Source organism: Eptatretus burgeri, chromosome 2 (assembly GCF_056783735.1).
Source record: "Eptatretus burgeri isolate ZD-2024b chromosome 2, Ebu_testis_v1, whole genome shotgun sequence".
In the NCBI taxonomy this organism is placed as follows: Eukaryota; Metazoa; Chordata; class Myxini; order Myxiniformes; family Myxinidae; genus Eptatretus; species Eptatretus burgeri.
The window spans coordinates 74642339-74665875 of NC_140962.1; the positions used below are offsets into that span (position 1 = coordinate 74642339).

Below are 23537 nucleotides of genomic sequence, written 5' to 3' on the forward strand. Positions count from 1 at the left end.
CCAGCTCTCGCATATTATCGATTTTTGCACTAATTCCCCTTTGACCCCTGACCTAAGCGAAATCGGGCAATATGTCCTGAGGCAAAGTTGTAGAACTCATTGAGTACCAAGAACCTGCAGTTTCATTCGTATCGATGCACTCACCTGGTCGCTCGGGGTCCTTCAATTTTTGCCAATTTTCATGCATACCCTAATTGTAAGGGGTGCTGCGGGTAAAGTATTCCATATATCACAAAAACTGGAATATATTTGATATAGCATCACCTGTAGATCATTCGTGCCAAATTTCATAACCCTACGTGGGATAATGGCTTTCGGAATTGATTTCGCATGAACGGTACCGATTTTGAAGGTTTTTCGGTTGTTGCGAGGGAACCAAAGCGTCCCGAGCAACCATCACAATTTCCAAAGCACAAGGTCATAAGATGTACCTACCACCCGAGTTTGGTCAAAATCCGCCCACGTTTACTACAAATTATGCTGATGACAAACGAACAAACATCCAAACAAACAGACAGAATTACTGACAATAGGGGTCACCTATTTCAGCGACTGAACACCTATTTCAGCGACCGAACACCTATTTTGGCGACCCAATAGATGTGGGAGGATGATGCTGCACTATATTAGGAGGGTATGGAGCAAGGATAGAACAAAGAGGGAAGGGTTGGGGCAGGGGAGTTAGCCGAGATAATATGTTATGCTATACACACACACACACACACACACACACACACACACACACACACACACACACACACACACACACACACACACACACACACACACACACACACACACACACACACACACACACACACACACACACACACACCTCTTTATAGTATAGATTCTGAGGGGGCATCTATCTATGAAAGCCGCTTAGAAATATATAAATAAATACGAGTTAGCTTCCATGGAACTTCAATGCAGGAGGAGGCCATTTGGCCCATCAAGCCTCTGCAATGTTTGCCAACCTATGGTTGTTTGTCTGTGCTCTATCCTTTTGGAATGCCGAGCATCAAACAAGGAAGCAGGATGTATCATTTGTAATGTCTTTGGAATGACTCGATCGAGGTTTCATTTGAACCTCTGACCTCCCAGACTCAGAGCAGATATTCTTACCATTATGCCACCAACTGTGGTTGTGATCTCCCCATGACAGGTTATAGCTGATGGTGAAGCCCAAAACTCCATAGACTGCATTGATGTCAGTGGCTGACCAAATAAATAATTTAGGGGAATTTTTCATTTGGTCCTTTTGGGTTAACAAAGTGAGAGCGTGGGACTTTACTGCTGATAAAAGCATGCTTTAGAATTTAGATGTATGATGAGAGGATTATTTTCTTTAGATTGGCAGATGGGATGCTGGTGGAACTTCGGCCTGGGAAGTCTGTGGATCACAGATGAAATGTCAGCTGAGACGAAGTCTGCTCTTTCCCGTTTGTTGCAAAATCAGTGTAGTATAATAACTCGTACTGTACATCGAATAATTATTGTGTGTGTGTGTGTGTTATAGTAATGGAATTTACTCCCATTGTGGTGCCTTTGCCCTGTTGAGTCTTACGTAAGTGATTTATTTTCCTGGCATTGTTGTTGCAGGACATTGTGGTTCAATTCATGTGTCGTGCGGCAGAAAACCTACAACAGCCTATACGATTGGCAGTGCTTGGCCGCAAGCTTCCGTTAAATGACCGCAAACGTATCCTTGGTCTACAGTTGGGCGAGTTTCTACATTACTATAATCTGGTGGGTACTGAGGTTATGTCTGTGGGCTTCATTGGCTTATTATCCCCCGTTCTCTTGTGCATTGCAACTTTAATGCTTATTTATTCATTCATTTATTTATTTATTGATTTATGTATTTAAATTAATTAATTCTCTGTTATTCTGGGGGGTTTTTTTTCCTTTTGTCGAAAGCTCATTTAGGAGCTTGTACATGAATTGTACATAAAAAGGACAAGGACATTTTTTGAGGATGTACATATACAGCTGTGGGATTCCCACAGCATCATGAGCTGTGTGCTCAGGTAGGAATACCAAGCAGGCGAAAGCAACAGGCCAATTAATTTTATTGTTATCCCCACGCTTTTTGAAAAAAATGGGGGGGGGGCGGATATTGTAATCGGCTCCATCCGTCTGTCCATCCGTTACGTTATCTCCTCCTAAACGGTTGTGCTGAAATTCACCAAATTTGGTAATTATGATCGCCACGTGGCACGAAGGTGCAAGAGCAGTATCACTTTTGGCCACGCTGTCTTGGGTGGGGTGAAAACAACAAATACCAAAAAATGCAATCACGGGCACATCTTGAAACATTTTTTTAAATGAAACATTTGCATATGCATTCAACATTGGGGGATGCTCAATTTGATATTGGGTCATTCTTGGTGGAACTTTTTGCCATCTTTGAACATTGCATTCTTTTATTTTTTTTATTTTTTTTACAAGATCTAAGGCTTGTAATGAGCTGCTGCACAAATGTGCAAAAAACACACACACACACACACACACACGAGACAAACACTTAACACAGCCACTGAGCTTGAGGGAAGTGCCATCACTTCCCGGGATACTCTGGGTACCAGCGATGTCATAACAATGGTGCCGCTTTTCTCACTGCACTCAGCAGGGCATTTCCTCTAGGGCAAATCTTCCCCATGGATGCTATTAACCAATGGGGATTGTTCATGCTCTATCCTTTTAAATGATGAACGCCAAGCAAAGATTGGTGGGAGGAGTGGGGATTTGCGATGGTGTGCCATCAAATTCGCTTTAATTTTTTTTTTGGGGGGGGGGGGAGAGGTTGGGCCTGGGTTTGAATCTCAGCCAGTGTTTCACTGGCAGGGTGATTCATCAATGTGTATGCCATCCCTCAGATGGACGTTTAAACTGGGCCTGCTGTCTGCCAGCATTAGTTGGTTGACATTAAAGATCCCATGGTGTCCTTCGTGAAGAGTCGGCGAGCTATCGCCGGCACCGTGACCAAATTCCAAGTTCCTGCCCTAACCTTAGTCGAATGTCAGACCTGGCCAGCCGATTCGTGAAAGTCTTGGGCCAAAACTTCCCCAGCCAACCCCACAAGATAGTGGGATAATTGTGTCCGTTAAAGAAAATGAAGTAGTGTTGCCATGTAATAACTGTTATCTATCACACCTTCAAACACGTTTTTCAGTCTATTTTGAGTACCAAATGTAATTTTGAGTACCAAGCCTTCAAACATCTATTTTGAGTACTTGTGGTTTTCCAACTTGCGCTAGGTTTGGTTTGAAGATATAGGATGCCACCCTTAATTATCAATTTGGAATTGTCAGTGTTCTCATCGATGTTTCACTCCCTCTGGCAATTTCCCCCCTCTCTTTCTTGAACCACCTTACTTTGGGGTCTATGTTTGGCCAGTTTGTAATTCCAATGCTGGGGCAGCATTCTTTCGGCCTGCATTTGTTTTGCTGAGTGTCCTCCGAAGGAGGTTGTTTAAATGGGCTGCTGCTCTGACCACCTCAAGCCATATTGCATAATATGCCTGGTTATGCTGGCCATCCCACATCCATAATTCATCTACATCTTAGCAGGCCATCATTTTACAATTTTGTAAAATCCTTTTATGAACTTTCTTTCTGTTTTTTTTTTTTTTTTTTCATAGTCTCGGCTTGTGAAAGAGCTGATACTATTACACTGAACGGACCAGGGCAGAACGGGACAAAAGGACCAGTTGAGAGAGGGGAAAACACCAACAGCAAGGCTGAAGGCCAAGATATAGGTAGACTTGGAAAAACAATGGGTGTGGAAAGGAATGAGGAGCAGGAGAGGATGCATAAGATGGACAGGATGGATACAGAAGGAAATTTGGAAGGAGGGATTGGGGGGGAGGGAGGACACGTCACATAAGGGAAGAGGCGACCAGGGTTGCGTCAGGAAGGGCATCCGGTGTAAAACATGTGCCAAATCACTATGCGGATCATATGGATGATCCGCTGTGGCGACCCCTCACTGGAGCAGCCGAAAGAAGAAGAAGAAGAAGAAGAAGAAGAAGAAGAAGAAGAACAAGAAGAAGAAGAAGAAGAAGAAGAAGAAGAAGAAGAGGATTGGGGGGGGGGAGGGAATTAGAAAAGATCATGGTTTTGGATTGGGGACCATCTAAGATGATGATGAACAGCTGTCTTGAAGACCGAGAGAGAGGAGTGAGATTGAAGAGAATGTGGAAGTTGGTTTCACGGGAGGTGTGAAGAAGAGGAACGAATGAGTGGAGGTTCGCAGTGATTCTGGATTTAGGTAGTTTCACCAGAAGGATGTTGATGGACTGTGTGTGCCCTGCAGAAACCTGGGGGCGACAAGGCAATAGCAGAGGGTACATGCAAGACCATAAAAGAGGCAGTCGAAGACATAGAGACCATTGACCTGTCTGCGATAGCAAAGTGATACACCCATCGACTCAGCTTCATCGTGGGAGATTTCATTAATCATATGAAGGCTTCTTCTGAGAGTGGACAGTGGACACATACTTGTTGCAGACTTTTTGGAATGCACTGAGATTGCGTTCGGTTGGATTAGCCTTCCAGGAAGAGAAGGCAAGTTGTTTCAGAGCAACTGCCACACGATTCAGTGTACCATGAGCGGGATGAGGCGTAGGATAATTGAAGACGAGATGGGATTAATCTGTGCATGAGAGAGAGCAGGTTTCTGTGGAAGAATTCATCAGGGGCAGTAGATATGGGAGACCAGTCCTGAAGAGAGATGGCTGCTTGCAGTCCCTGCCAGTCTGTCTGAGTGAGATGCCAGACTCGCCGGCATTGAGGCAGCTCTCTGAGAATAGCCAGAGAGATGTTAACTTTCACAACACATGATCAGATGAACCAAATGGAGCAGAGGAAGAGCAGGAGACATTTGCAGGAAAGTTAGTCATCACCAAGTCTAGGAGGAAGGATTTGTCATTGGAAGGTTTGCGTGTGTCGGGTGCAGGGGAAGGTTTGAGTGTGTCGGGTGTGGGGGAAGATTTGTGTGTGTGGGGTGTGTGGGAAGGTTTGAGTGTGTCGGGTGCGGGGGAAGATTTGTGTGTGTCGGGTGTGGGGGAAGGTTTGAGAGGGTGGGGTGAGGAGGAAGCAATGAGAGGGTGGGGTGAGGAGGGATGCAGAAAAGGGGAATTTGAATCTTTGGGGGTGAATGCTTATTCTGATTGCAACTTACCAACTTTGACAAATGGAGATAAAGATCATTGGATGGGAGATAAGATCCCTTGTTGAAGGCACGGAGAAACGCTGCACTGTATGGGTGGGCGGGAGAAGGGTTGGTGATCCCAGCACTGAGCGGATTTAAAAAACCTCTGAAAAATAATCCTTATGAAGACGTCGAAGAAGAAAAAGAAGAAGAGAAACATATTGTGGTGCAGAAGGAAAACACGTGTGGCGTTTCTCAAGGTGATACAAGGGTTGAAATGCATTTTTACATTTATTTATATTTAATGCAGATTCACTTTGGGGGAAATGTCGAAGCAGAAGCAGAAAGAAATTCAAGTAGAAATGTGAATCGTAATGGAGTGAAAACTAAAGTTTTGCGTTTTTGTTTGCTTGTTATCTATATTTCCTGTATGTTTTTATTTTGGGTTTTTTTCACCTTCTTTCTCCTTCTTTAAATACTTTATGATGGTCATTTTTGCCTATTTTTGACGTCACTTGTTATCCGCCATATTGGGTACAGAAAGCTGGGTGTACAAGCCACTCACCACTGCTTCCATGTTTTGTCATAGTTTGTGTAAATTAATAAAACCACACCAGATAGGGCTTCAATTCAGGGACAGGATGAAGAGGCTTAAGAGGCAAATGGTGACATGGAAACACCAAAAACAGTCCATCTCTCTTTTGTTTCACTGAGGAGGATTACATTTCCATAACATACAGTGTCATATTTGGGGTTTTCAAAAGTAGGCAAACACCATCATCTAAGTTTTATTCCCATGACTTGAGTCTAAATAATATTTTTGTCTCCCGTCCTTCCGACAAGGTCGGAGAGGGGGGACATTAAAATGAGCTGCGACTGACCGACCAGTCATCCGTCCATGTACTTTTGTTTTCGTGATATTTCAAAAAACGTTGAACATTTCGCTTTCATATTGCAGATATCTATTCCTCACACCATCTAAAGGGCGAGGGACCGAGAGTATCAGCTCGTTGTATTTGCATTTCAAGTTTGCTCAGTGAAACAGGATATCCACTGCGTATTTTCCAACAGGAGACTCAGCAGGTGTCCCAGAAAAACTGGCAGGAGGGAAAAGTGGACGATGATGCAATGCCTTCTGCTGACTTTCATGTTTTTATTGAAACTGCGAGGTATGCCTCATCTCTAAAATATCTCGAATTAGGCAGTAGCATGATATCAATTGTGACTTAAAAGAAGTTTTACAGACGTCGTGACTTTAATGTTATTCCTGTCCTGATAAAAGGTTCATGGAGGAACTTGTACGACATCATTTGCAGCCAAAGGAGATGAATAGACAAATGTGGAGAATAATTACAAGTGTATTATGAGTAGACAATGTACAAATCAACGTATCACATGGGATAAGAACCTGGGATCCTTGCATCATGAGGTTTGTACTCAGATAGGAACACCAAACAGTCCAGTTTTTTTTTTACTTTATTCCCAGAAAAAGTTTTTGGACTCCCTAACTGGTGTCCCAAAGAAGTTTGTAATTTGATTATAATGTTTCACCAATGAGTGAAATATCAGTTTCCTCTCAGGCGATATTTTCAAGGTAACAATCACCTAAAAGTTTGAATCGTGGTGTATTTTGAAGTTTGATAAGTCAACCGTGTTACGGACCAGTTACATAGTACATACATGAAAATGCTTGAATCTTTCACTCACCCTTTCCACATATGTTGCAATACTTATCCCAACCTCTCCCCCCCCCCCCATCACAAATTTCTCCACCCTCCACGTGCATAATATTAGATGAATATTTATTTGATTGTTTAGTGAATGAAGTGCTGTTTTAATGGTTACGTGGTACCTGCTTTTGTGGTCCCAAAATCGACTTATAATTGTTCTAAAGGCTCTTTCTTCCAATTCAGTACAATAGAAGCAAATAGCCTGAAGGGGGAGGAAGTGAAAAGAACAGTGATGGTTATTTATTGCTGTTTGTTTTTGCATGTTGCCTGGGTAGTGAGACGGAGTTGGAAGAAGTTTTGACGTTTTACACTCAATGTAACAAGCACGTGGGCGTCTTTCCGGGGACTACCATGCACTGCAGCAAGCAACCTCTACCTCCCACCCAGTCCAAGCACGGTGAGGCAGACAGGCCGATGACCTTAGACAAGGGAAACGACTCGGTCTAGGACACGTCACATAAAGGGAACTTGTGTCTTTCCAGTTCATCCTGCTTTGTTCACTTCCCCCACTTTTGGTCACGTTCACTTCAGTGTGATAACCTTAACCAGAACAGCTGCATTGTTTGCTGAAGCTTGCCTTCCATTGCTGTTTACCATTCCAGGAACACTATGAAAGTTTCTTCTTGGTGCTTTCAACAGGGTGCTCCATGCTTTTGGCACATTTAAAAAAAAAATTTCACTCTCACTCAATGTTAAGGTTTGACAATAGTGCACCAAAGAACATCGTGATGACTTTCCACCATGACACGTAGCTCATCCACGACGACAAATTTATTTTCCAAAATAATTTCAACGGAAGTCTAAGCTCATGGACCAAAGATATCAGATCGCTCTGTTAACTCGCATTCAAGACGTTTGTTCGGAACCAGATCCCCTACCTTACCCTAAAATTGAGATGATTGCACACATCAGAAGGTAATCAATGTCTCCATCATATATGTTTAAATTTTTTTTTAAGTGACTCGTTTATATAAGCGGACAACATCGTTCAAGATGCTCGCCTTTTGAGCTGTCTAGTCTGAGTTATATTCCAAACCTGATTATAAACTATTATCCAAGTGCTTCACAGGCAGCAATGTTGCATCATTGAGTATGCTCTCCTTTGGAGGGTTGTTAATCCGGATGTCCTCTCCACTCGCTAAAGATCCCATTGTGCCCTTTAAAAAAGACTAGGCTATGTGTACTGGAACACAACAAAAACTGGCAAAATTCTCAATTCCTGCCCGAATCTACAACGGGGCACTGCATCAACGGCCATACTATGTCTAGAGAAATGATGCAAACCAGCATCGATGTGCTACATTTGAATGAATGACTCACTTTTGTGTTTCTCATGTTTTTATCCATTTACACTGACTGCATATAGATAACTGAGAAACAATTGGGGTCATTCAAAAGGTTATATAGTTGAGATACTCACACTAGTGCATGACACACCAAAAAAAAGAGCATAACAAGGCTTAAATATGATAAAAATGCTTTTATTTATTTTCTTATTAATTTATATGTGTATGTTTAACCAATTGAGAAAAATCAAAAATGAACTGACATGTCATGCATTGCCCTTCAGTATATTTGTGTGAAAACATTTTCCCACACAAGTTACACATCAATTCCTCCTGTTTACCCTCTCTTAGTTTGGTTACAGATGGTAACTCTATTTTGAGTTTTAAATGTTATGGAAAAAAATTTGGAGGGAATAGCGGTTAGCTATAAGGTAGTATAGCAGTAAAGTTAGGTTCGTAAAATTGAGGTTAAATCATGATTTTCTCTTTTAAATGTTTGTTGCTTCTGCAAGTACTGCTGAGTTGCAGTGGTGGGGGGGGGGGTGGAAGTGCTTTTTACTTGGTTGAAGATTCAGCCACAAAGTCACGATCCTCACCTGTCCTTCCAGTTCCAGCAACCAGCCTGGTTTCGGAGACCTTACAAGGAGACATCATCAGTTCTAGCCATTGTGCTACTGGTGCCACTACTACGGATAAGATCGACACATCTCGCTCTGAGATCCATCCTGCTGCCTGCTGTGCGATTAATATGAAGACTATCTCTGAATGTTTGAAGCAGCCGTGCACCTTCTCTGGAGACGAAGGGAAACTCTCTTCATCACATCAGACCTGTGGCCTCCGTTCTAAGGAAGATTTGGTGACCACATCATCAATTACAGACCGTGGCATTGAAGGAACAACCCAAGCATCATCTTGCTGTGCTGTCACCTACCTTCCAAGGCCAGTGTGGAATGAAAATGTGACTGACGTTAGGCTTCCTCAGCCATTTGATGGGAAATCTCACCAAAGAATGGGGGAGGAATCTCAACAACAAACATCTTCACGGCACCAAGTGAGCGGCCAGTCATCATCGGCCATTATGTCTTCCATACGTGTGGCTGCACAGATCTACAAGCAAAAGCTCTGCTGGCCGATGACAGGTATGATGGTCTGAGATTGCAGTTTTGTGCTGGTATGAAATTAAGCAGATGTAATAAACCCCGACAGGAAGACAATGTTTTCATGAAGCTTTCTGTAAATTATGCTGAGCGTACGGTTGCATTTATTCGAACTAAAATCTTCTTCTCCTCCTCCTTCTCCTTCTCCTTCTCCTCCTTCTCCTTCTCCTTCTCCTTCTCCTTCTCCTTCTCCTTCTCCTTCTCCTTCTCCTCCTCCTCCTCCTCCTTCTCCTTCTCCTTCTCCTTCTCCTCCTCCTCCTTCTCCTTCTCCTTCTCCTTCTCCTCCTCTTCCTTCTCCTTCTCCTCCTCCTCCTCCTCCTCCTCCACCTTCTCCTCCTGCTCCTCCTCCTCCTCCCCCTCCCATTCTTGTGGGGTTTGCCAGCAGAGGTCTTCCAACTAAAATATTCAAAAATAAAAATTTTAAAGGTCATGTGAGAACAAGCTCAAATGAGCTAAGATCCTCGTCCTCTTAATGATGACGTCATAAAAACGAATATGACGTCATTGTGATGTATCAGGTTTGCGATAAATTATCTGTGCTAATGCCCGGCTTGATTCCCGCAAACAAAATTCAAACAGCTTGCCTAGTTTCGGAGATAATGGTATAGGCGATTTCCATTAGTATAGCAACGATATTATGACGTCAACTTTTTTTAGATCCTCATGGAGGATCTCTAAGTCTTACTCATGTTGTTGTTCCTGTGGACTTTTTTGTTTCACAGCCTACAGTTTTCATCGAAACTTCCTGAAACTTGGTGTATATATGTAAAAATACCCTGCGCAGACAGTAACCATCTCTGATTTCGAAAATTCCTCCTATAAAAAAAGTTGACGTCATAATATCGCCGCTAATGGAAATCGCCTATCACATTATCTCCGAAACTAGGCAAGCTGTTTGAATTTTGTTTGCGGGAATCAAGCCAGGCATTAGCACAGATAATTTATCGCAAACCTGATACTGTTACGGATTTGGAAACCTATCACACACAACATGCAGGTCCTATAGATTAGTTATATCGGTATGTGTTTTATAGATAGCTCCCTCCCCTTGTCTAATGGGTAAATAAATGTGCATGTGCTGTGATTTATGTTAATAGTTAGGAGTTCTATCAGAACAACACCAATGAAGAAGAATGACCCTCCTCTACAAAAAGTATGATCAGAAAGGAACAACAACTCCCGCCCCGATATTCGGAGGCGGGTCCTGCAGAGCGGCGTAAACAGAAATGACGGTTGGGGCGGGTCCCGCAGAAAGCAAGGTCAACAACCCCCACCCACGAATCTGCTGGGCAGCGCACCGAGGGGGAAGGGGTCACAGCACGCACGGAACGCATAAAAAGCGAGGGAGGAAGCCAAAAAGGAGGTTCGGTTCTGTTAGGTTCTGTTAGGTCCTGTCCTGTTCTGGTTCAGGTTCTGTTCAGGTCCTGTACTGGTTCGGTTTCTGGTTGAGGTTGTTCTTGTGGGACACCGACAGGGCAGCATAAGAAGGCCAGGGAGAAGCAAAAGAGATGAGACTTGAGGAGAAGCGAAGGGAAGGAAGCGAGGAGGAGTATCATCCTGAGCGACACATCTATTTTTAGCTGGGCTTGGTCGTCATCTCCCTGAAGCGCTCGTCTCGGGGTAGCCTGTCTGGCCTGGTTGGCGTCCTCCTCACCCTCCTCCGCCTCCTCTTTCGCATGATTGCATGCCTGGGCGATAATGTCGCCTAACCTCGGCTGGGTTCGGTTGCGCTGCACCAGTAGTTCGGTGACCGGAGCCCCCGGAAGGAGGGAACGTCCAGCCACGCGCTCGCGGCCAGGTAGCGTGCCTACCACTGATCTGCAGCCCGACTATCCTCCGGGCTGGAGATCCCAATAAAGACCCTGGAGGTCCACTTCTGTCCGTGTGTGTGTGTGTGTCTGTGCGTGGGCCCCGTCTTTAAGTAGTGAAACTGTTTAAGTGCTTTGTGCTGTTTATATTTGCATTGCATTCTCAATATTCGGTTTAATTCTGCCCTTACGTGCCCCCCTTCATTTCCCCACCTATTGCATTATAAATAAACCCCAATTGTTAAATGTTCTCAGCTCGTCGTGTCCATTCTTCCATTGACTGAGCATGTCGCGTGTGAGGGATTAATTGGCCATTGCCGTGGTTGCAGGATAATTCGGTCCGACGGTTCTCGGCGATTAAACTGCTCGGAATCGCACACGGAACGAGCTCGCCAAGCGGCTTGGTTTCGTACGAGTTCCGTTGAGGGTGAAATTTCCCGGTAGTTGGACCACGTGGGTACTTAGGTAAATTGAAGTTGACAATCGACCTTACCCCACGTGGTCTACCCATTGGCGGATTTCAGTCTAAAAGGGACCCGTCTTCTCCGGACTTTTCCGGAAAAGTATGATCTGAATTCCGGGCGATCAGTCGAGTCAACTTGCGGCTCCGTCTGGCAGTCGTGTCGCGGCCGATGTCCCGGCACCGTAACAATTCATCACAATGACGTCATTCGTTTTTATGACGTCATCATTAAGAGGACGAGGATCTTAGCTCATTCGAGCTTGTTCTAGGAAGAATTTCCAAAATCGGAGATGGTTACTGCCTGCGCGTGGGCTTTTTGCATATGCATGGCAAGTTTCACGAAGATCCGATGAAAACTCTGGGTTGTGAAACAAAATGTCAAAAAATAGGAATGACGTCATAAAAATTGATATGACGTCATAGTGATGTATCATATGTGCGGTAATTAATCTCTGCTAATGCCCTGTTCGATTCCCGCAAACAGAATTCAAAAAGCTTGCCTACTAGTTTCGGAGATAATTTTTTAGGCGATTTCCATTAGCGGAGATATTTTGACGTCATAACTTTTTTTCTAGGAGGAATTTTCAAAACCGGAGATGGTTACTATCTGCGCAGGGTATTTTTACATATATACGCAAAGTTTCAGGAAGTTTCGATGAAAACTGTAGGCTGTGAAACAAAAAAGTCCACAAGAACAACAACGTCAGTAAGACTTAGAGATCCTCCACGAGGATCTAAAAAAAAAAAATCTGTATTTTGTATCAAAGTGAATTGAGATGCAATTATTTATTAGTATTATAATACAAGTTATCCTACAAGGTTGTTGCTCGAGTGAAAGTTCATATTTTTTAAATGATATTTTTTGTTGTCTTCATCTCCTCCTCTTTCGTTTCCAATCTCCTTCGGAGGTCATCTATTTATTATATATGCACAATATTGAGGGAGGTCGTGGTGGAGGAGTCTAAATTGAGAAAAGGAAGGGGATGTGGATGGAATGGGAAGAAGTTTGGTACTTGGTAGAAGATAAACCATGGAGTTTCCGGGTCACTTCACAGTGCCATGATTGGTAGAAATGGTTAAACTATTTCTTTCAACTCGGTCATAAGCAATTACTGAATTGGTATCATATCATGCCCGAAATTGCATCACATTTGGCAATGCCTTACATCACACAGTGTGTATTCTCATGCTCTTAAATATATGTCATGCCCCCCACCCCCCACACATGCCTTAAGATGGTATTGTACAGTTCATTCTCAGATGATTTACCCAATCTGTAGAACTTCATTTATGAGCTCAAAAACCTGTCCTGTTGTCAACAGCTAATGTGCTAAAGATGATTTGTTGTGATCCATGATGCGCTGCATTTTGTGGTTCGATCAGGCCAACGTGGAAGTAGCATGGTGACTCGGGCACGGACCGACTCTGCTCTGCCAATGCAAGTGGCTCAAGGGACCACATGGAGTATGGGAAACAGTGAGGGAAGCCCTGAATCAATCATTGCAGCACTAGCACACGTCACTAAGAGACAAGCCAGTCGCCATTTAGCTTCCAGCCACATTCGCCTTCTCACAGAGCATGTAAGTCAGAGGTTATGCTGGATGGTGAGCCTATGGATTTCATTCTGGTTTAGGAGTAAGTGGTTGTTCAATGTGATATTATTTTGGAAAACAATTGGGTTTTTGGGAATTTTTGGAATTGGGAATTTTGGGAATTGGGAAAACAATTGGCTACCATAGCAGGCAACAGTAGCATTTTGACCTCGGTACTGTTACATGCTGGGATGTCAAAACAATTTCTTGAATTGTCTTGTTTTCCTCTTGAAATATCATAGTTTTTTGGGATTCGTCAAACTTTGTCCCATTTAGTGAGACCTGGCTTTCTTATGTTCACATTATCAACATTATACCACATTTGAAGATTGTGTTCTGAGCCAACCTGCATTGGTGTCACTTATTTGGGCCCCATTTGTAGCACGCTTGGGGCATTTCTCTCTTTGCCTGGCCTGTCGTGGTCTGTTTATGTTTTGCGATGGTGTCTTGCAGCTTCCATGTTTAAATTTTGCAAGTGGAGCACTGGCAGCAGCCGACGCGAACCTGCCATTGCTAATGCCTTTGGCGGAAGGGGCAGCCGGCATTGTTGGTAGGCCCACCCAGAGATTGCCACAGATGGATTCTAGCATTACACATGAAGGGCAGCAGACCAACGGCCGCAACATCTCCCTGCACAGAGAAGGCAGATCTCAATGCAGGTATTGGGATCTTGTCCATATTTCTGAGATTATGTTGGTGATGTTTATGCATGTCATGGTTTGCAACTCATTGAATCGTCTCTTTCAATTTTATTATTCATGTCGTTATTTTTTTGTTGTTGTTTAGCTCCTCAACACACTCTAGGTCTAAGAGATGTATTAATTAATAAACATCCACCGTTGTTATCATGTATTGTACATTTTGTGATATTTTAGTGGTGAGGATATGTAGTCCGATGGGATGGTGCCGTGGTAGCACATTTGTCTTTAAGTACAGTGTAGTCTGGGCTCATTTCTAACACCCTGACTATAAACTGTCGGATTGGTACTTCACAGGCCTCACGGATTGGTACCCTCAGATGGATGTTAAACTGGGAACCTTTCTGCTAGCATGAGCTGATTGATGTTACATATCCCATGGTGTGTCTAGATAGAGTTGGACATGTCTGGATGGTGTTTATCTCCGGATGGTGTTTGTCTTAGAACGTGTCCAGGTGGTGTTTGTTTCAGGAAGTGTCTGGGCATTGTTTGTCTCTGGATGGCGTTTGTCTCCAAATGTGTCAGGGCAGTGTTTGTCTCAGGATGTGTCCAGGCGGTGTTTGTCTCCAGACAGTGTTTGTCTCCGGATGTATCCCGGTACTGTTTATCTCTGGACGGTATTTTCTCCGGATTGTGTTTTCTCCTGACGTGTCGAGGTGGTATTTATCTCCTGGCAGTGTTTGTCTCAGGAAGTGTCCAGATGGCGTTTGTCTCCGGATGGCGTTTGTCTCCTGGTGTGTCAGGGTGGTGTTTGTCTCAGGACATGTCCGGTTGGTGTTTGTCTCTGGACAGTGTTTGTCTCCGGATGTGTCTGGGCACTGTTTATCTCCAGGCGGTGTTTATCGTATGGCTGCCAGAAAATGTATTTCCGACATTATTTTGTTTTCATCTTCACTGTTATTCTATGTAGAATCATTTTGATGAAAGAGTATGAATTTCAATTATTGCTCCACTGCATTTATGCCTTCCCTTCCTCTCCCTTATGCTTACCTCCTCCAAAACCCCATCCCCCCTTCATCCCCAGACAATTCTCTGGATGTTTTTAAGTATTTCAGCTGAAATGCGATCAGCTCTAGAATCGCTTAACCTGAACCGAATTTCAAAATTTAAACTGCCAAATTGAACTTAGCAGCAATTCCGACTCCTAACAAAAAAAAGTGTTTCTTTGTCCAATTCGCACATTATTTTATACTCCGGACATTTCCGGTCATCTCTGGACGTCGCCGGATGGTCTTTAATATGACCCAGCTAGCCGTTCCTCGTGAACCGTTTTGTTGGTGTGCTTGCTTGAGTGCTTTACAGTGGTGGTCGGAATCAATTCCAAAGTACTTGATTCCAACCATAGAATTTAAAGGAATTGAGTCAGGTCAGGCCAGGTATGGGAGCATGTTCCGGAGCAGACGCGTCGCTGTGTCCACTTTCTGCCAGTACTCCAGGGGCCTCTGTCTGGCCATCCCACAGGCAGATGCCTGGCCGACCCCCATCTTCTTGAGACGCTGATCAACCTGCTGCAACCACGAGGAATGTGGTCGGCCCGTTGGCCTCCTCCACTCACGAGGCTCCCTCGCTGAGAGAATTTGGTGAGCAGGATCAGCATTAGGAAAACAAGCCACAAGTCCATGCAGCCGCAGCTGACTCTCACGGACTATGCAGGTAACAAATTCCATTTGATTCTCTCAGCAACTGCTCATTGGACACAGATTAGGACCAGCGACAGCCAAGGATTCTCTGAAGAGACCTGGTACTAAAGGAATGAAGTCTGTCTCAGATACCTAGTCAGAGTCCAGGTCTCACATCCATAGAGCAAGACTAGAAGTACCAAGTACCCGAAGACTTGGACTTTCGTCCTCCCGCACAAGTACTGGCAGTGCCACACCCCATGATCCAGTCTTTTTCTTCTTGCGTATGGCAGCTTCGCTTCCGGGAAGCCCGACTGTGTCGCTGATGCAGTGCCCCTCTACCAGTACACACTGGTACTCATTTCGCCGACCTCAGAAGGATGACAGGCTGAGTCAACCCCCTGGTGTATTAAATCAGCGGCCAATGGGGCTTGAACTCAGGACACTAGAATCCCAAGCCGCCACCTTAACCACAAGCCAACACCAGGCTCATGATCCAGTGAATCCATGACTCCCCAAGCCTGACCCAGACGTCTGTTGACCTCTGGCTCACAGCAAGCAGAGACGTGAATATCACTGCCAAGGTAAGTGAATCTCTCCGTGACCTCAACATCCTCACCACGAACAGGTACAAACAAGATACCAGCATCCAAAATGTCATTGAAAGCCTGGATCTTAGTTTTGACCCTGGAAACCCGTAATCCCAGCGGCTTCAACTTCTCATTCAGCACCTCGAGGGCCCCCAAAAGGATATGTAGAGTCTCCGCAAAGATGACTGCATCATTTGTGAAATCAAGGTCAGAGATCTTGACATTCCCGAATGATGCACCGCAGCTTGATCACTCCAACATCTTCCCCAGAATCCAGTCCATACAAGCACTGAAAAGTGTCGGAGCCAGTACACATCCCTGACGAACTCCAGTAACAACTGGAAATAAGTCAGAGATGGTACCACCACACTTCACAGCACTCTCAGTACCAGAGTAGAGTTCAGACATCAGATGATCAGTTTTGGTAGCACCCCACGAAGACCAAGAATCCTTCAGGGGGAATCCCGATTTACTGAGTCGAATGTTTTGCAGAGGTCACCATAGGCTGCAAGCAACCCCTGCCGAAACTCTCGTCTGCGTTCGGTGAGGACCCAAAGAGCAAGGATACGGCCAATCGTTGACCTCTTTGGTGTAAAGCCTGACTGCTCTGGACGTTGTTGCTGAACCAGATGGTGGCGAACCCTATCAAGAATTGAGGCCCCGCGAGGAGGAGTGATGTAAGCGACATTTTTTTTTAAACATCAGAAATCCAAGTCAAAGTTTGCGCAACTTCAAACACTGTAATTTCGTTATCGTTATAGATAGAAACATCATTTAAAAACCACAAGAATCCTTGTTTCAAGCCGAAGCTGATCATGTAATGAGGAGAAAAAAAAATAAAACACTCGGGTACGAAATTTTACATTATAAACGGGTGGTTTACATGTTAACCAAAGCACTATTTTCCATGATTGTAGTGAAGTACAATACAAAAAATCTATTATTACTGGTCATGGAAAGGTAACTGGGTGTTATGGTAGTGCCAAAACTAGTTATAGTTATGAGAAGAATGGTAATAATGGTCACGCCGCCTCCCACCAAGGAAGATTGCCTCCGGCGCTTAAAACATTCCTCCACGGACTAGCATCCAGCCTGACGCGGCTGGCAAGACAGCGCTTGTGAAAGTTTTTTTCGCGAGACTTTCAGCCCTATTTCAGGTGGAGTTTTGGTGTAAGGGACGTGCTCGGATGATAGGGGAAGGGTTAAAATAGTGCTATATGGCATTAACTCAAAAATGGCCGATGTGTCGCTTACATCACTCCCCCTCGCGGCGCCTCAATTATCCGAGCAAAGACATTGCCTGGTACGGAGAGCAGCATCACTCCTCGGTAGTTGTTGCAGTCCTGGCGATCACCCTTTCCTTTCCAGAGAGGGACAACAAGGCCCCTCTTCCAGTCAGTGAGATGATGCCTGTGTTCCAGCCAGAGCATAGAACTGCATGCAATGACACGAGTGCAGCATTTCCACCAGCCTTGAGAAGTTCAGCATGGATGCCACAGATCACAGGAGTTTTACCCCATTTCAACCGGTTCACCGCAGCCTGTGTTTCCACAAATTAAGGTGGATCACAGTTGATTGGAGGGTCAGCAATTGGGATTGTCACACCCCTGACCTCCAACTCGACAGCTGGTGGATCAGCCTGGTGCAGCCACTCAAAGTAACTGGCCCAGCGGGCCTTCACTTCAGACTCCTCTGTCAAGAGCCCACCACCCTCCGCTCTAACTGCAGTACATTGTGGGATGTGTTTGAAAGAACGCAATGCTCAAATTCCCCTGTAAGCGGGACGAGAATCATTGACCACAGGTGATGCTCTATCCCCTCACAGATTCCTCGAGCATGGGCCTCCTTGTCCACCCTCAGTGCACGTACAGTTTTACGCCTCAACTCCCCCGAACAGCTCAGCTCTGCCATTCAGCCTGGCCCTGCGACTCTGGTCAATGGTATCCAGTGTCCCTTGAGAGACAAAATTCTTCTTCACTTTTCGGTGAGTCCCAAGGCATCCACCGGCAACATCAAGGACGGTGGTCTTGAAGGCACTCCACAACTCTTTAGGATTCCCCAAAGCACCCAGACCCCCCAAATCCCCACTTAGTCTGTTCGCAAACTCCTCAGCTACACTCTCATCCTTGAGCTTGCCAACATCCAGCCTAGGCTGGGATGGTACCATTCTCCAGGATTTAAGGTGCAGCTTTGGAGTTGCTACAACAAGCCGGTGGCCAGTATTGAGGAGCTGAGCACTCCGGTAGACCCTGCGGTTCTGGATCATCCTCCAGCGACCGTCAACGAGGACATGGTCAATCTCCTTTGCCACACCGCCAACGTTGGAGTACCAAGTCCAGCGATGAGCTTGTGGGCGCTGAAACCATGAAACAGCCACCCAGAGTCCATGACTTCTTGCAAAGTTGAGGAAATTAGTGTTATTCTGGTTCACAGTTCCACACCGATGGGGACCAACACATGTCTCATAACCATCCCTATGAGTTCCAGTCGATGCATTGAAATCCCCCCAAGACTAGAACAGCATCTTGCCTGGGGCACTGATCAACCACAGACTCGAGCATGGAATCGAATGTGTCCTTCACGGTGAGATCACTCGCCTCAGTCGGAGCAGATACAGAGACTAAGGGAATGACACCCAAGTAGTGATGAATCCTTCATGTCATAATATCCTGGTTGACCGGTGTTACCTCAATTATGATTGGATATAGGTTATTGGACACAGCTACAGCAACTCCTTGGGCATGGTAACCATCAGAGTGACCAGACCAATAGTAGGTGTAACCACCCGCCATGATCTCGCCGCAATCCGGTCTCTGAACCTCAGAGAGTGCTGCAATACTGATGTCCAAATGCTTGAGCTCCCACCTGAAGGGACCGCCTCGGGTTAACCGAAGCAGACCGCTATCTGGTGGACGATACCTCAGCACAACCCCGACACACTACCGCATTCTGACCTGGGAAGGTTACCCTCTGGTTTTCCTCCTGTCATCAAAGAGTGGGGGTCCCGAAGGCTTTGCCCCAATCCCTTCATCTAGTGAGCTGCCCTGTTGAGGGCAGCTGCACAGGAAGTACTCCCACTGAGTGGTTTTTCAGAATTCTTTGTGGTACTTTTTGCGGAATGAAGGGTTTTACGGTGGCCGGAATGCTAATCCTGCAACCAATCTCCTAATAAAATGTAACCCAACTGCAAGAGGACGTCCGCAGACACAGGTGGACACTATATATGGATGGCCGTTGGCTCACAAGGAGCTCCTCCACCGTTTGACAGGTTTTTCTTTTTTTTAGTCCTGCTGGGTGTCCATATCCATGCACCCTTTTCACCAGGAAACCTGGTGGGGGGAGACCATTTAGTCGCCAATAACCCGACCATGAAACAGGTTAGTGCAGGTTTACATGGTACCTGAAGCAGGTCACAGATCTCATCTGGCCTGACCTGACAATTTCCCCATCCCTCCTTCCTCACTCCCCCCCTCTTTCTCGACCCCACTCCTCTTTCTCTACCCCACCCCTCTTTCTCTCACCCAACCCACTCTCTCTCCCCCCTCTTTTTCTCCTCCCTCTTTTTCTCCGCCCCCCCGACCCCTCTCCCTGTCAGTATTCCCGTCAGTGAAGCAACGGGTGGTATTTGCGAGTACAGTACTATGTATAATTTGAGAAGTATCTGTTTGTGTGTTTGTTTGATTTATATGCACTCCTAAACCGTTGGGTGATATGAATTGAAAACTAATAGTTTTGAACTGCAGGAAAATTGAAAACTGCATGCAAAGCTTTTCGGTGGTTAAAACATTAGTCGTCTTGGAAGTGGGAATATTACATGAACTGAACCCCTCGGTCGACTGAGTTGAAAACTGGTGGTGTTACTTGGGGGTGGTAAACATGGGAAGGCTTTGGGCGGTAAAAAAATATTGATAGTCTCGGGGGTTCTGGTTCAGGACCCAAACTCTCCATGTAAATATGTATTTTTCCGCTTCCAGTGTGAGGGGATACTTTTCGCATGAGCATTGACATGGTATACCCAAAAAAGATTACAAGTCAGAACTGGAAAACATCTGAAAATGCAAAGCCCATCTGCTTTGTATTCAGACATCTTCTTTCGAATGCCAAATGGTACCTTTGACCTTTTGACCAAATTCTTAATTTGTCTTTTCCATATTCTCATAATATAGCTTTGTTGAAAATTTGATGACAAAACCTCAAATGGTAAAAACAGTTATGGCCGAGACAAACACACAGACACACAGAGACGGACGCACAGAGGTGATTTCAAAATCCCATCTTCCGCTGCGCTGCGACGTGCTAATCAAATACGCCAAACTGCTGCATGAACACCATAGGTATCATAGAAGTGAGGAAATTATCAGACTACATATGATGCTGTTTGTGTGTGTTTGTTTGACTTCTATGCACTCCGACCCCACTGCATGGAATGAGGTGAAAACTGGTGGTTGTATTCACTGTTTATTTTTATTTTTTGTATCCATTGGCGAGGCTCGTATAAGAGCTAACACACAGAACATATAACAAAGGGGGCAGGAGACAATAGGGATGGGAGAGGGAAGCACAAAACAGTAGGGACAGAGACATTAGGAGATCTGTGGAAGTGAGAGGGATGGGACGGGGTAAACGAGGTAAACAAGATAGACACTACAGGGACTTCCAGGAAGAAAAGCAAGGAATTTGAAGGAGGTGGGTTTGGGGTGGATTAACGGGGGTAGAAAAGATCATGGTTTTGAATGGGGAAAGATATGAGATGGTGGTGAACAGCTGTTTTGAAGACCTGGAGGGAAGAGTCGGATTGAGGAGTGTGTGGGAGATTGTTCCATAGTGTTGGTTCGGTTCTTGGGTATGGCAGCTTGGCTGCTGGGGAGCTATCATTTCTTGGAAGCATGGCTGTGCCACTGATGCTGTACCCCTCTACCAGTACACTGGTACTCATTTCACCAACCTCAGAAGGATGAAAGGCTGAGTCAACCCCACCTTGTGTGAATTCAGCAGCCAACGGGGCTCAAACTCAGGATCCTCGGATCCTAAGCCAGCCACCCTCATTCTGAAGCCAACACCAGGCTAAGAGTGTTGGTTTTAGATGGTAAAAAAAAAATCATATCCTCTCCTGAGGTTTGATGTGGGGGTAGGACCCCGATTCTCTCTTTAAATGAGCCACCTTGTGGAAGCCAGTATTACAAGTCGTAATAAAATGTGCTCGAGACATCATAGAAGTGAGGGAAGTAACCTGTCTGTGAGGAAGTATTTTAGTTTTTTTCTTCACTGGACACGAGCATGTCCGAGTCGCATGTCTAAGTGGAGCAAAACTTTTGTGTGTCTTATTTCTGGCCGATGTCCATTATTTACTGTTTCTGGCTGATGTATTGTCAACCACTTAATTTCTTTGTCACTGCATCTGTGAAGAGTTCACCACTCTGCCATGGAGTTCTCATATCATCCCTGATCCCTTAAAACAGGTTGAAGCATAGTGACATGGTATCTTTTCAACAGTAATTCTAAGAAACGAACAATTTTGTTTTATAGGCATTTTGTTATAAAATCTGTTTATAGCTTGTTTATATATTCGCTTTCACATTTGCTGATGTTTCACAGGTAAAGCCAAGAATGTAAGGGTTGCCTTTCAGCATTTCCAACAAGCCCTCAGATATGCACGCCTCGGTATAATTTTCTAAGTTCGTCCGGAACATTCAATTCAAGATTTTGCTCTCCAGCCAGAGAATTATAATCAAGAAAAAAGGCTTTTAGTGACCGTACTGTTGGTGGAATGATCAGAAATATCCGATAGCTGACTAGTTTTGCCATTCTTTAGTCATTTTTTGGAACTGTTGAGGTCTCGTGTTATGAAAGGATCATAGTTTCCTTGCTAAATCATATAATTAGAGTATGATGATTCCTTGGTAGCTCTGCAATTTTGCACTGTGCTAGTATTTTTTGAAAAGCTGTTTCTCGTCCTTTTTTGGCTGATTCTTTCTTCATTGAACATATATATTTTAACACAAAAAGTTATTACCATGAGTTTTTTTTTCCCCCACTTTCCCAGGAACCAGCTAATTTGTTTAATGTCAGCCTTTTATCTCCATGCTCTTATTCACTAGCTTTCCCTCTCTCTTTGTAATTACTCACTCTCACTTACCACATCTTTAAAACCACTTAGGCCTCATTCCCCCAGGTCATACCAGTCGTGTCCACATAAAAGACTTCAAATGTGAGTCAAAGGTAAATGTGGGAGAGCGGCCCACGCAAGATGCAATCAGATCTCTTAAAGTCAAGCCTCTCTAGCCACCGGTTCTTTCCCAATGTCAAGTGATGGAGAGGCTCAACTTTGACCATTCCAATGGGTTTATAGCTCAATCATGATGCTGCTCCAAGACACATTGGCTGCAGAAATGTTGTTTCCATCTCGAAAAGCCTTCATGTCAAGTCGCTTGCTTTCTCAACACGGAAGGCTTACCTCACTGAGGGCAACTTTAGGTCACCCCATAATACTCGCAGCAAGTACGTGTCTATCCTTAGAAAAGCCAGTAAGCATTATTTTTGCCAATTTCATAGCTAAATTCTCCAACTTGTCTCCTTAAAGTCATGGTCGCATCTTGTCAAGTCTCTCCCTAGTGTATGCTCCCCTCAATCCCTTCCCTTAGCCCGATAATGTAGACCAGCCTCGGCCCTTCTTCGGTGATGGGCCCAGATGGCATCAGTGCTATTAAGCAACGATATTAATTGTTCGATTTCCCGACAAACAATAGATGATCAGATTGGTGTTTTTCAGACGGAGTGTTGCACCACAAAATGTGCCATCTCTCGCATGGGCGTTAAGCTTGGATGTGTTGATGTGTCTATCGCAATGAGTAACCAAGTTGTTGCACTCTGAAAAAACGACAGATTCCTGTCACCTTCAGTCGAATGTCATGAGGCCTGGACAATCGGTTTGCCAAAGACTTGAACCAAAAACATTCCCCAGCTGACCCCACAAGCTGTTAACTCTGCCTAACATTTAAAATATTGGGTGACTTGGGGAGGTTGCACTATCAAAAAGTTTAGGATGTGCTACACATTTTAATACTACCCCTTTATGGTGTCACACACGAGGTTGAATGATTTTGCCTGACAAGCATTGAAAATTCTGGCCAAATATACTTCTCGGTAATTATGTCATTTATAGAGGTATGAGATACTGTATTTACAAAGTCATTAAGCAGCAGAGCTGAGGATATCTGAGATACTTTTGAAGTTTACAACTGCTGCAAAATGCCTCCCAAACAACTGTTTTTATTTGTTTTATTTTATTTTTTATTGGCTTTGAGGTACACCATCACATCTGGAGCCATATTTTCCAAAATTTGAGGAGTTGCTTTGTAATATTTTGGGGTTTCCCAAGAAAGGTGTCCAGTTAACATGGTAAATATATGTATATGTAAATATATGTACATGTAAATATAT

The 23537-nt window shown here is 44.5% G+C and overlaps 1 protein-coding gene across 2 annotated transcripts in view; it reads left to right on the forward strand.

Annotated features, from left to right (window-relative positions):
- The window catches only part of TTLL5 (tubulin tyrosine ligase like 5), a 270134-nt gene that overhangs the window by 162726 nt on the left and 83871 nt on the right, over nucleotides 1-23537 (forward strand). For both annotated transcript variants that reach the window (XM_085869871.1, XM_085869872.1), the window contains 6 exons: nucleotides 1603-1749; nucleotides 6226-6323; nucleotides 7160-7281; nucleotides 8779-9309; nucleotides 12982-13178; nucleotides 13644-13849. In XM_085869871.1, coding sequence (XP_085725997.1) covers nucleotides 1603-1749; nucleotides 6226-6323; nucleotides 7160-7281; nucleotides 8779-9309; nucleotides 12982-13178; nucleotides 13644-13849 — 1301 coding nt within the window. The remainder of the gene's footprint in view (nucleotides 1-1602; nucleotides 1750-6225; nucleotides 6324-7159; nucleotides 7282-8778; nucleotides 9310-12981; nucleotides 13179-13643; nucleotides 13850-23537) is intronic.